Source organism: Electrona antarctica, assembly GCF_951216825.1.
Source record: "Electrona antarctica genome assembly, chromosome: 15".
Taxonomy (NCBI): Eukaryota; Metazoa; Chordata; class Actinopteri; order Myctophiformes; family Myctophidae; genus Electrona; species Electrona antarctica.
This window is the reverse complement of record NC_136796.1, coordinates 28395109-28409800: the sequence shown is the minus strand read 5'-3', so window position 1 is coordinate 28409800 and position 14692 is coordinate 28395109. Positions and strand designations below refer to the sequence as shown.

Genomic DNA, 14692 nt, shown 5'->3' with positions numbered 1-14692 from the left:
TAGTTAATGTTTTATTTCATTGTTTGTTTGTACTGCAGGGCTTCTTCATCTTTGTCATTAAAGAAACTATTTGACATTGAGGAGTGTATTTCTTCATGAAGAAGCCATGGTTGTCGTTGGATGTTCTGTCCCTGGCTGCACTTTCAGGACTGACGACGTGTCTGAAGCTCTCGCCATCGCTCTGTTGAATAATCATGGTCTTGCCCATCAGAACGCACCACCTGCCGCTCCGGCCCATGCCCCGACCCCTCAGGGCCCAAAACTGGATCGGCCTAAGGTTGACGTTGGTGTGTCTATTGAGGAATGGAACGTATTCATCCGTCGTTGGGACGTCTTCTGCACCGGCTCGGGCATAGGAGCTGCCCAGGCCCCGTTCCAGCTCTTTCAGTGCGCTGGGCCTGAACTTGGTGACAGCCTGTTGAAAGCCATTCCCAACGTCGCTTCAGGGACTTTGCCAGATCTCATCACCGCTATGCGTTCACTAGCAGTCATTCCAGTCGCCACATGTGTACTGCGCACCGAGCTGCTTCAGTTACGCCAGCAACGCGACGAGACCTTCCGTGCCTTCACTGCCAGGGTGCGGGGCAAAGCAGAGACATGTGCCTATGTTACAGTATGTGTGTGTGGCGGGCATGTGGACTATACCGACCACATTATCCGCGATGTTCTGATAAATGGAATTTATGACTCAGACATACGGCGCGAGGCGCTGGGGGCACCTGACATCCTGAAGACGCCGGTTAACGACGTGGTTGCACTTGTCGAGAACAAAGAGATGGCTCGTAACGCTCTCCCATCCTCGGCCCTCTCGGCTGTGTCGTCATTCCAGCGCTTGAAGAGGGGCCCGCAGGCGAGCCCCGCCCCGACCCAAGGCCCAGCGGACAAGGCGAGAGTAGCCTCGTGCTCGGAGTGTAGGGGCACCTTTAATGTCTTTACGGAGGGGCTTCGCGGATGGAATACCAAGCCTCACCAACTTTGTATTGACTGTTATAGGACCCACCGACGCAGGAGGCGACCGCAGCCGTCCACCGGCAGTCAACAGGCCGCCATGGAGTTAGAGCCGATCTCCCAGAATGCATCTATTCAGTCCAGTGCCCACCCTGGCCGACGTCGCAGGGGCCGTGTCAACGAACCCGTCAGGCTCGAGCACCACATTTTCTCAAGGGGCGAATGGAGGCGAGCCCGGACGAGGGACCATCCCCGTGCGCTGATCACCATCTCTGTTGACAGGCCAGTCAGGCTGAGTGGCAGCCCTAATGGCCGAGGCTTGGCCAACACGGCCAGGGTATCTGCCATTGCGGACACTGGTGCGCAGTCGGACCTTTGGTCCTTGGAGGAGTTCCTTGCCTGCGGATTCTCGCGTGATGACCTGCGTCCTGTCCGCCTCAGCATGTCGGCTGCCAATCGCTCCCCCATAGCTGTCGAGGGCGCATTCTTCGCTAGGCTCTCGACAGCCTCCGGCAGCGGTGGGGTGTCGTCCTGCCGTTCCATGGTTTACGTGAGCAGCTCAGTCCAGGCCATGTACCTCTCCTATGAGTCGTTGCTCAGCCTCGGCCTCCTGCCTACGGACTTCCCGTCGGGTGACATCGGCGGGGGACACGGAGAAGAGAATGGGCCCGACACCCTTTGCACGCCGAGCCGTCCTTTATCCATCTATGCTATAAGGGCCACCAACGGTGGCTGCGCAGGCCCCCATGGCGCCCGGTGCTCATGTCCCCAGCGTACGGTCCCTCCGACACGTCCTGCAGCCCTACCATTCCCTTGCACACCGGAGAACAACAGCCGGATGAAGGATTGGCTGCTACAGACATACGCCTCGTCCACATTCAACACTTGCCCTCATCGAGCATTGCCGTGCATGGAGGGGCCACCCATCGAAATGCACGTGGACCCTGCGGCCACGCCGAGAGCATGCCACACCGCAGCCGTGGTGCCTCTGCACTGGCAGCAGAGAGTCCACGATGACCTTCTCCGTGACGAGGCCCTTGGTGTCATTGAACGTGTGCCATACGGCGAACCTGTGACGTGGTGCCATCGTATGGTGGTCGTTCGGAAGCACGATGGTTCCCCCCGCAGGGTCGTGGACCTCTCACCTCTCAACAAGTTCTGCCTACGTGAGACTTTCGCCTCCGAGTCTCCATTTCACCTTGCTCGTCGTATCCCGAAGGGCACCTGGAAGACTGTCACAGACGCCTGGAATGGCTACCACAGTGTGCCCCTGCGTGAGTCAGATCGTCATCTGACCACCTTTATCACACCCTTTGGCCGCTGGCGCTACACAAGGGCGCCACAGGGTTTCCTGTCATCAGGGGATGGCTACAACCGCCGTTTTGATGCTGTCCTCTCAGACTATGAGCGCAAAGAACGTTGTGTGGATGACACTGTCCACTACGACACCGACCTGGAGCAGCACTGGTGGAGGACCATTGACTTTCTGACACGTGTCGGCCGCTCTGGCATTGTGTTGAACCCAGATAAGTTCCAGTTTGCGTTGAGGGACGTTGATTTTGCTGGCTTCAGGGTGTCGGACGCTACCATCGAACCACTCCCCAAGTACTTGGATGCTATCCGGGACTTCCCTGCCCCAGAATCTACGACGAATATAAGGAGCTGGTTCGGCCTTGTCAACCAGGTGGGTAACTATGCCCAGTTGCGCGACACGATGGCTCCATTCAAGCCGTTCCTCAGCCCACGTTGTAAGTTCTCGTGGACGCCTGAACTGGAGGAAGCATTCCAGTCGTCCAAACGTGCCATTGTTGAGGCAATCCGTGAGGGTGTGGAGATCTACGACATGCAGAAGCGCACCTGCCTCCGTCCCGACTGGTCCAGGCGTGGTGTCGGTTACTTCCTGCTCCAACAGCATTGCAGCTGCGCCTCAGGCGTACCAGACTGTTGCCCTGGAGGATGGAGGATCACCCTCGCCGGTTCACGCTTCCTGTCCCCAGCGGAGCAACGCTATGCGGCCATTGAGGGAGAGGCCCTGGCCGTGGCCTGGGGTCTGGAGCAAACACGATACTTTACGCAGGGGTGTGACAACCTTGTTGTTGTTACTGACACCCTGGTGAAGATTTTCGGCGACCGCACACTGGATGAGATAACAAACTCACGCCTGTTCAGGCTCAAGCAGCGTACCCTCCCGTGGCGCTTCGACATTGTGCACTTGCCAGGCAAGAGCAACCATGCTGCTGATGCGACCTCCAGACATCCTTCCCCTTCGGGTTCAGCAGACGGCCTCTCACTGGGGTTGCCGGGCATGCCTGACGACGTGGAGTCCGCACATATGGCTTCTATCCGCAACGATGCACAAGAGCTCGGGGCCATCTCCTGGTCCCTCCTTGCACGAGAAACAGCGGCTGATGCGTGCCTCGGCCGCCTTCTGTACTTGATCGAGCGTGAGGATGGAGTCGACGTGGACGACCCCGCACTGGCGAGTCTGTCACCGGTCTGTGAGTCTGTCTACGCACAGGATGGCGTCCTACTATATTGTGACCGCGTCGTGGTCCCTCCGTCTCTTCGTGACAGGGTCCTTCGGAATCTCCATGCCGCCCACCAGGGGATCTCGGCGATGGAACAGTACGCCCGTGCCATAGTCTACTGGCCTGGAATGTCGGAGGACATCCGTGCTACCAGGTACGGGTGTGCGGACTGTAACCGCAATGCACCGTCGCAAGCGGCCACGGCCCCTGTGCCGTCCTCACCGCCGTCCACCCCATTCGAGGCGGTGTTTGCTGACTTTTTTGACTATGGAGGCCGCCATTATCTGGTTGTCGGGGATCGACTTTCAGGCTGGGTGGAGGTCCTGTGCTCTACAGCAGGCACTGATTTGGGTGGCTCAGCCGGCCTAGTTCGCCACCTCCGTGCATTCTTCGGCACCTTTGGTGTACCGGTGGAACTTTCTAGCGATGGTGGCCCGGAGTTCGTGGCTGGCCAGACGCAGGAATTCCTCCGCTTGTGGGACGTCCGCCATCGTGTGTCCTCTGTTGCTTTCCCGCAGTCGAACGGGAGAGCGGAAGTTGCGGTGAAGACTGCGAAGCGCCTCCTGATGTCCAACACTGGCCCGACTGGCAGTCTCGATCATGACCGCTTTCTGCGCGCCATGATACAGCTGCGCAACGCACCTGACCCGGACTGCAACCTCTCACCGGCGCAGATTGTTTATGGTCACCCCCTTCGTGGCTCGCTTGCCTTCGTCGACAGGCTTGAGAAGTTCTCGGACCCTCGTATCCGGCCGCTCTGGCGCCAGGCGTGGGCAGCGAAGGAGGATGCCCTTCGGACCCGGATGTCCCGTACCACTGAGTCTCTGAGGACTCACTCGAGATCGCTCCGCCCGCTGGCGCTTGGTGAGATGGTGTTCCTTCAGAATCAGCAAGGCCCGAGCCCTAACAAGTGGGACAGGTCGGGGGTGGTGGTGGAGTTGCTTGAGCACGATCAGTATCGGGTTAAGGTGGATGGATCAGGGCGGTTGACTTTGCGCAACCGGCGCTTCCTCCGTGGCTACACCCCAGCCACCCCTTGTGCCCTACAGCAGCCTGCGGCGCAGTTGCCGCCGCCCGTGGCCTTGGATCGCCAGCATCTGCCTGTCCGCCCGGTCCCGGTGACGCCGCAGGGGGTCGTTCAGCAGTCAGGGGATGGACCCTGTGACGTGGGTTTGGGCTCCTCCCTTCCGGCTCCGTCTGGTGAGGCAGCCTCTGACCTTGGGTCCCAGGGCGACCCCGTTCCCTCTGCCCTTGGGTCCCAGGGCGACGCCGTTCCCTCTGGCATAGTCCCGGGCACGTATCTTCCGGTGTCACGGTCGCCGCCGTCTCCGCCCCTGTCTGTGCGGCCATGCCGCACTAGGAAGCCGCCTAGGCACTACGTGCCGGAGACTGGCCGTTGGACGCTTTACTGAGTCCTTTAACCTATTTCAGTTCATAGCTTTCCGGACTGGGGGGATGAAGGGTTCTCTGCCATCCACTGGGGGCAGTAGCTCTTTAGCTTACCTGTTATGTAGAGTGAAGAAGAGAGCCATTTTGTTTGTTGTCTGTTTCATGTTCACCTTGAGAGATGCATGATGTGTTGGTTGGACATTCTTCACTTACTAACTGTAAGTTTGTTTATGTTATGCTTATGTATGGAACTATGGTGTAGTTTTTGCCTCTTTATTTTGTTTACACTCTTATGTGAGTAATTGTTTGCTTCTATACATTTTCATGTGATAATTAGCCTGCTTATTTTAGTTAATGTTTTATTTCATTGTTTGTTTGTACTGCAGGGCTTCTTCATCTTTGTCATTAAAGAAACTATTTGACATTGAGGAGTGTATTTCTTCACCCCACCCTAAAAAAATGAGTCAAATAAATAACCCAGGCCGAAGGCATGGGGAGAGAGTATGTTTTGCACTCCGTCCGTGTGTGTGTGTGTGCGTCCGTCCTTCCTTCCGTCCGTCTGTTACCAGCTAATCTCCGGCACCGTTGGCCCGATCCATGCCAAACTTTGCACACACACTCCCTGGATGCCAACGACGAACCTTTGCCCCAAATATTCCTCAACGGCCTGTTATAGCGCCACCATGAGGCAGATTTAGGCAAAACACATTTCTGTAGATTACTCGTACACATTGTATCCATACATCACACAATTCGGTATACACTATCTCCATAGTCATGTGATCAACACGGATCTGCACCATTTCCCATCTTCCTTCCTGATTGGCTAAGATTTGCTTCCAAAGCTCACATGATTGGTCCGTTTCGAACAAAATGCCACAAATCACAAACAGTGTGGAATTTCCGTGAAATTATACACGCACATTTCCACTAGGCTGAGGACGACATGACACAATTTGTTTTCCAAACCAGCCTCATGGTGGCGCTATCTCATGCAAATCGGTATACATGATCTCTGTAGTCATGTGATCAAGACAAGTCTGTTTGCTTTCTCAGATTCTACACTGATTGGCTAAGATTGCCTTCCAACGTTTTCAGGAGTGGCCCGTTTTGTACAAAATGCTGCACATGTCCTGCTCATCCAGAATTCTATCCTCAGAGATGCTATGAGTGATCTGGCTCTGCATTTCCTCAACAAAATGAAGAAAATTGTTGCAAAAAACAAACAAACTCCTAAACATTTTGCCAAACATCACACACACTCCTATCCACCTGTGCCCAGAAGGGCACTTTTTCTAGTTTTGATTATTTCAAAGTAATGTAACTAAATGTACAAGTGTACAATTTAAGCATTCAGCAGACGCTCTTAATCCAGAGTGATTTACAGTAAGCAAGGTAAAAACGAGGTAATATAATACATCAAATGCATAGAAATAGTAATCTAGGATCATACCAAGGACCTATCATCAGTCTAAACAGTATAACGTGAAAACAAAAATAATCTGTACTTTGAAACTATACGTGACTGTAGGAGTAGGAATCATGCCAAGTCTACAAATTAACCTGGCAAGTCTACATAACACGCTATCTAAATTACATGTTAGCCTCAGTTTACATAAGCATGTAAGGTCTGTTATGGCAAGTGCTATGGGCTAAGGAAGGTGCAGTCTGAAGAGGTCATATTATGATATGACTCGATACATTTTTGATTACTTTCTAAAAAATACAATAGTATAAAATCAGGCAAATTCTCAGTACAGTACATAATGAAAGGACTACCCAAAGGTGTTTTTTGAATCTTTTTTGTTTTCAATCGGACATAACATCAATGAATGAGAGTTTTGATCAAACAAGGTACCGAATCAAAACCAACACAGTAGGCATTCCTGTCTACCTTTACTGTATCTTTCTTTGCTGATCCCCTGGAGGGAAATACAACTTTCTAAGGCTTAATTTATACTCCATCGCACAACGGTGTCGCTTTACGCACCCTGAAGTCTTTTCCAGGCTGACCTTTGACCTTTGAAGAGGCAAAAGGAAGTTGGCCTAAGGCAATGGCTTAAAAACCTTTTGTGGGCAAGTCAAAATCTCAAGGCGCACCTGTATTCGCAGTGAAAATATCTGATGTACAAGCAATTAATTAGGCCCCAAAGCAAAGCTCAATTTGGAGTCCCCTATACCAAAGTATCCTTGCACTTTAAAGGGGGTTGGTTCAGATTTTTGTCTCCACCAGGCACTCCGTCCGTCCGTGTGTGTATGTGTGTATGTGTGTGTGTGTGTGTGTGTGTGTGTGTCCGTCTGTGTACAGCTAATCTCCGGCACCGTTGCCAAATGCCAAATTTTGTACGCACACTCCCTGGATGCCAACGATGAACCTCTGCCCCAAATTTTCCAGAACGGCCTTTTATAGCGCGGCCCACTTGGAGGCCAACAAAATGGGTTTTACAAAAGTAAAACACCTTTTTTTTAATATATTACTCCTCCAGATTCTGTCCATCCCGCAAATCGTTACACAGTATCTCTATAGTCATGTGCTCAAAACGGATCTGGCCGATATTTCATATTCCATCCCTATTGGCTAACATTGGCTTTCAAAGTTTGCAGGAGGGGCCCGTTTTGAACACCAAAAAAAAACGCAGCGTGCAATTTACGTGAAATCTTTCACGGACTAGGCTTTCTACTATAGGCTGAGGAATATATCCTACCCTTTTCACATTGGCCTGTTATAGCACCACCAACAGGTGGATTTTTGCAAAACACATTTTTGGAACAAAATGCCTCAAATCATCCAATACAAAGGCATAAGAAGAAATGGCACCCTTTTCACATTGGCTTATTATTATAGCACCACCAGGAGGCCACAACCTGACCTGGCCTGGTGGAGACCTGTGCCCCGAGGGGCACTTTTTCTAGTTTTTCTTTCTTTCTTTTTTTTTAGGTTTAGGTTTATTTATTTAGCACATATAGTATAAAAAATAGACAATACATTACATATCAAAGAACAAAAATACAATGCAAGGAAAGGAAGAAGCCAGCTGAATTATTTGGAATCCTTTCCTCTACGGAAGAGGTCATTGATTAAGCAGATTACAAGTTCATTACAATACAAAAGACTACAAGTTGACAAAGGGAGCAGCTGTGCAATAAATAAATAAAAACACAGATACTGCACAAAAAGGGGAAATAAACAATACAACAACAAAAACACAAAAGAAAATATAACACATCAAACTAAATCATGTAATCTACAGAGAGGAAGAAATATATTTCTTTAGATGTTTCTTGAATATTGGCAAAGAGGACTTAAGTGAAGCATCTAGGGAATTCCATAAATAAGTTGAAATTGCATAAGGAATAAACAGAAAAATAGAAAATAAGAATCAGGGTTTTTAGTTTGATCAACCATAACACACATCATCACAACATCATCTTGTTAGTTTTTATGTTATTTTATCTTAATCTTCTGAAATACTTACCTTGTGTTCCTTTCATGTAGGTGTTCCCGGACAGATTGTCCAGTCCAACACTTTCCTCCCTCCCCATCATACTAGATAAGATTGTCCACCCATCTCCTCAGCTGGCCCTCCTGGGGTGACAGAAGAGGGTCTGCCTGCCGGTTTCCTGATGAAAAAGCTGATCCTAGTAAGGTAAGTAGTAAGGTAGTAAGTAGTAGGTAGTAAGGTATCCTAGTAAGGTAGCAAGGTGGCACAGTCAGTAGTGCTGTTGCTGTTGCTAGAAGGTCCTGGGTTCGATTCCCGCTGGGGACGCTGTGGGTGCTGGGGGCGTGCTCTCTCCTCCACGTCATCAGTGCCCATACCCGAGGTGGGGTTGGCGAAGAGGCCTTTCTGTGTGGAGCTTGCATGTTCTCCCCGTGTCCCCTTGGGTAGGCCTATGTACTATGTAGGCCTACCCTCACAAGACATGCAGTAATCCTGGTCTCTAAACTACCTCCCCCTGGCCAGCCGGGGCGCCTGATGGAGGGGAAAGGAATTGGTCGGAATAACCATATTCTAAGGAATAACGTGTTCCTTCCACGCGCTACTTCCGTCCAGAGAAACTCCCCCGTCAGGTGAAAAGAAGCAGCCTGGAGGACTCCTCATGCATAGAAGGAAGCATGATGCCAGTCCTCTGCCCCCTCAGGTTGGGAGAGAAAGTGTAGCGCCCAGGATTACATTAGATAATTGACACTGGGTGAAAAAATGGGTTGCAAAATCGTGGGATAAAAATTATAGATTAAAAAAAAAGCTGATCCTGGTTCAGCAAGCTTTTTCACACCAGCATGTTCGGTAGGCAGTAAAGAGAGAGAGAGAGAGAGAGAGAGAGAGAGAGAGAGAGAGAGAGAAAATGTAATACAAGCACAAATACAAATCATTGTGTGTACACTCTTTATACTCTACATTGCTTACACATCGGTACATATAAATTCTGTTATATATACAGAGCAACAAACTTTAATTCAATTACATTTGAATAAATTGCTGCTACGAATGTTTTTTTATACTAAGTGAATGCAAAAAAAAAAATACTGCTGTCAACTTTCAAAAGTATAAAGCTAACGTATCCTATATATATAACTATCTCTGCCAGAAAATGCAACAGCAGTAGGGAAGACAGGGACGGATTAACCCCCACCAGGGTCCCTGGGCTGGTAATTCTTGCAGGGCCCCCATAGCGCGCGTGTGAACGTCATTTTCGTGTTTTTAATCATCTTTTTGACCTACATTTAACAAAATCAATGGCCAATGAAGGGCCCCACACACCCTTTTCAGGGCGTCAAACCTAGTACCGCATGGTCCAATTTCCCCGAAGGGCCCCTGAGAGCCAAGGGCCCATGGGCCACGGCCCCACTGGCCCAATGGCTAATTTGTCCCTGAGGGAAGATGAAGAGCCTCAATCACACTATTGAGACAGCTTTTTGATGAATTGAACATGGTGGACCCTCTTGTAAACAAGTGTAATGCTTAATTGGGTCGTCCACTCACAGTTAACAGTCTTTGTATTGAGTTTGTGCTTGAAATGTACTGTAATTCTGCAAACTGTTAATAAATATTTAAATCAATCAATCAATCAATCAATCAATCTGTGTTGTGCCCCCCTCCCCCGCATTAAACAAAATTGTTTGGTCAAACCATGTGACTTCCATTGGAAATGCATTGGGGCGGCCATTAAACACGGACAAAACACAAGACACGGACAAGACAAATGTTTTTTAGGTGTGATCGAGGCCTATTCATTTCACAGAGTTCAACAGAAATGTTTAAAAGTATTTTGTTGTGATTTTACATTGAAAGAAAAAGGGATGTTGTGATATGATTTATAACAGCCACTAGATGGCAATGATGATGTCTATATACTACTGACCAGTGGTTCCCAAACTTTGTCATGTCAAGGACCCCCAAATTGATTAGCCCGCGGCCCCCCCATTTGAAAACATATGCCAGGGACCTCCATAAGAGAAGATTTTTTGTACGGCTCTAGCAGTGATTCTCAACCCGTTTAATGGACCCCCAGTTTGACATGCGTTAGTCTACGGACCCCCATTTAATGGCATTTATATCTCTGGGTCCCCCAATTTATATTTTCAATTCAATGTTAATTTAACTCTGAGAGTGTACAAATGGAAACAACGGGTCCATTTAGTTCCATGTGTACACTCTCTGAGTTACAGACCCATAAGGGTCCATTTGGTTCCAAACTATCATTTAGCTGGGGACCCCCTGGAACTCCCTCAAGGACCTCTGGAGGACCCCGGACCCCACTTGGTCATCTAGATGGAAAGAATTCATCCAAATTCATCAATTCAATCATAACTACTAACAATGTAAATACAAGCATACTTCCTTAATGTTAACGAAGTCTACACCCACAACACCAGAAGGAGTGCAACAAACCATGTACAACCCAAACTGTTCATAAATATTTCAATCAATCAATCAATCAATCAATCAATCAATCAATCAATCAATCAATTCAATCAAATGGCTTCAATGTTCTTCAAACGAAAACAGGTACAATTTTAGACTTTAAAAGACATTCAGAATAACGAAAAACAAGCCTGTGTTCTGTTGTTTCATTTTATGTTTAAAAATAAAACATGATATTTTCTTGTTTTCTCAATTTTATTTTGAAGAGAAAAACAAATGATACGTTAGTAGGCTACCCTGACCCCCATCTTATGCTCCCATGTTTAATTTATGGGAGGAAACGCTGCCTTGTAAATACAGTTATGGCAAAAACGTACCCTACGCATGCGTTCATAATGAACAGCTGGTGACTGGTGAGCAGCAGCAATCATTGAGCTCAGCCGGTGACATTCTAGGCAGTAGACGCAAGTCGCAACAACAACACGAGTGTAGTGAAGAAACCTTCTCATTACCACTGGAACTTAACCATTGAATATATATTTTTATTTTTATTTATATCCCCACCCTCGTACAGCTTCATAAAGTTGAATTTATTTTCTTTCCTGGTGCGGTTGGGATGGCCAAGCGGCCAGGGACCGTTTCTCCAACCGCCATCCAGGATTTCGGCGTGGATTTGAATTCGTCCGCGGACACCATGGATCAATGTGCGGACGGAACCGCGACCGGAGCCGATCCGGACCTCTCTCTGGAGGAGATCCTGTCACTGTACAGTCAGCCCATCAACGAGGAGCAGGCGTGGGCCGTGTGCTACCAGTGCTGCCGGTCTTTGCAGAACAGACACCGGAGGACCACCACCAGCAAGACCCCCGCTGCGCACAGTGCGCAGGGCTCTGTTATTGTTGACCATCAACATGACGCGATATGGAAGATCGAAGGACCGGAGAATGTAAGAATCCGCAGAGACGGGACCTTGGTAGTACACCACCAGCACGACACAGGTAAATACCCGAATCAACCGAACAGATCCCTGGTCGGTTAATGTTTATATTGGAGCGAATGGTGGTTCCGATCGGTGTCTGTGTGTAGCCGCTGCGTAATTTGCGTAATGTGCGCAGTTGGACGCTGAGCGCCGCAGTCAATGAGATGCGTTTAATGAAGGTGTCCCTTGTGGGAAAGAGCCGTTCTAACAAGCTGGCAAATACGCTGACAGTGTGATAGATCTGCTCTTTTCCGTAGGCGACACCGCTGTAATTATGTAGCTAGCTCTAGGCCGGAACAATGGATCATACATCATGATCATACATCATTCCCGATTCCCCATTACTGTGGCCATATTGTGTTTTATTTTTATTTTACCTCTAAGCCATGATTTGTTTTTGCTATTAATTTCCCACATACAACCTACTACAGTGCTACTGGCCTACTGCTACACCTCGTAAATTGTTGGGGTGACGAAGCAGGTTGAAAAAAATTACTAGTAGCTAGGCTAGCTATAGGGAATTGGGGATATCATAAAATAATTACTTTGTTGAACTGCTGTAGTACAGTGGTCCGTTGGCAATTGTAAACAATAAACCATGTGAGTAATTCAAACTGTAGGCAGTTCCAGGCTATTGCAAACAGTAAACCATGATAGTGATTCAAACTGTATGGGATCAGTTGGACATTGTAAACAATGGGCCACCTGACCCGACTGTAGTAGGACACCTTGCTGTTGAAACAAAAGGATACTCCCCCAACATCCAGGTTGCACACATCTAAAGAGTAGACTTGCATCTATGCTAACGTTACAGAACAGGTGGCATTTTGCTCTTGTGTAAATGCAAATCGGGTGTAAATCTAATACACTGGAAATTGGCTAATGTGCTTATGCTTACACTGTAGGATCAAAACACATGGGAGAACCCCATGATTATTCCACCCTTCCTCCTATGGGAAAAACAGAATGCATACAACAGGGGATTCTGTTTTGCAACGATAAAATAGGCCTACCGCCGGTATAAAACGTGGGATTTTTAGAGTTTTCCTGCTTGCAGTGCTTGCTCTGAGCCCTGTGTCATTTATCATTTGCCACTTTAAGACTAGAGCCACCAGTAATTCTATTGCTTTGGGTGTGTGACTGTGAGGTATAAAGAACACATGTGTTTAGCTTTGTATTAATACGCCCTACCTCTCTCAAACAGCTTTGGTATTGCATCAATGTCCATGTGATAAAGGTGTGTGACTGTGAGGTAAAGTGGACACACTATCCTCAGGCATTGGGGCTGACATTCTCTGGTCCTGCTCCTGCAGAGAATGTATTTGCTACCTAACTCTTCTTATTCGACCCCTCACACAGAATTTCTTCTCCTTAGTCAACAGTTGAACCCAATTTTTAAGACAAGCAGTAAGGTTTGTCTTGTTTATTGTAAACAAACCTAAACCCAGGAATAGTCTATCCTGTGTAGAACTGAGCAGTTATGCATCTGACTCACTTTAGCCATTGACATAAACTTTCCAGTTCTGACCATGCCAGCAGAAACGGAACAAATTCTACCAGTACATGGCATCCACAAGTTGGGGTGGTTTGACTCCACTGAGCACTTCAAAATTAGAAGTCTGTGCTGCTGCCCTATCCTGGCCAGTGGCCGAGGTATTTTGAGGCAACTCTGTCCTGTACTGATTCTCATTAGGGCCGGCGATGAGAAAGACGTGAGGCACATTAGGCAGATGCCTGCAAACTAGCTGTCCGTCTACAACTCTCAGTAGCTGGGCGGCTCGTTCAGTTTGTTGGCAGGACTAAATTGGTGCTTATGTAACCGAGAGGAGCGGATGCCTATGGGCAACAGGCCATGGGGCTGTCAGCATGGACTGGACAGTGCCCAGACAGCCCCTATACTTAAGCAGTGCTGACTACTGTAAAGTAGCTAGCTACCCCATGGTTATATGGATATGGAAAAATATATGTTATATTTGCCTCCCAGGCTACCTACTTTGAACTTTCTAATGTTCTTTAACTGGGACCATATCACAGCCAATCACAGCGTATGACGTTTAACAGTGGGAACTGGGTCATAAAACCACAGTCGAAAGGAAGTGACGGATGCAAATTATGCCCATGCTTTAATCAAATAATTGTTTGGGGGTATTATCACTTTTTTTAATGCATTTCTCTCATTCACACTTGATTTTGGATCAAAAGGATGCAGCGTAAAGTCGTAAACTAAGACTTTGCTTTGCTCACAGTGACAGAATTTCTATCTTCTGCTCTTAGACAGAAGTGCTTCTGTAGACATAATGTAGTACATCTAAAAAAACTACAAATAATGCACATTTGTTTACTTCAAATCTAAAAAAAAAGATACTAATTCTAAATATATTAAACCTTAAGGTAGGACCCCCCCCCTTTTAGGACCTTGCCTACGCTATTTAAAGTTAATGGTGTGCACGGCTCTAAATATGCTGTGATTTTTACGTAGCCTTGCTGACTGGCTGTAGGAGAGACGGCGTAAGCACCTCTCCCCGTCTGGCACTAACAGTAGACATAGTGTTTCCAAGATGAGCAGTGGTGCGTTGCTGTTTGTGGGTTTTTTTCCCCTTTCAGCAAGTCATTCAAGACAGCCGAGCTACACTGGGGCAGGAGTACTGAACTTTTCCCCTTTTCAACGTATAATTACCTCTACACACAGTAAAATCCTCTTCATTTAATTCAGAGACAGATTTTAACCACTTTAACTATTATTTTACTATTACTTTGGCTATAAAAAAATAGCCACGCTATGAGCTTGTGGGGATCCTTGACTTGAAAGGGTTAAGACCACTGATATTTTAACATACGTTATTCAGAAAACGGTTCAAATTTATCATTTGTACGATTGGCCTCACTTTTAATGGAATAAAGGTTCATTGATTTATTGATCGTAAGAATGTCCTGTCGTGAAATTAAGCCTATTCAGAGCTGAGCACATGTGGCCAAAGTCCTCT

The 14692-nt window shown here is 47.9% G+C and overlaps 1 protein-coding gene across 2 annotated transcripts in view; it reads left to right on the top strand.

Annotated features, from left to right (window-relative positions):
- Positions 1–11123: 11123 nt before the first annotated feature.
- The window catches only part of spire1a (spire-type actin nucleation factor 1a), a 56277-nt gene continuing 52708 nt past the window's right edge, over positions 11124–14692 (top strand). For both annotated transcript variants that reach the window (XM_079523432.1, XM_079523431.1), the window contains exon 1: positions 11124–11727. In XM_079523432.1, coding sequence (XP_079379558.1) covers positions 11346–11727 — 382 coding nt within the window. In that variant the 5' untranslated portion in view covers positions 11124–11345. The remainder of the gene's footprint in view (positions 11728–14692) is intronic.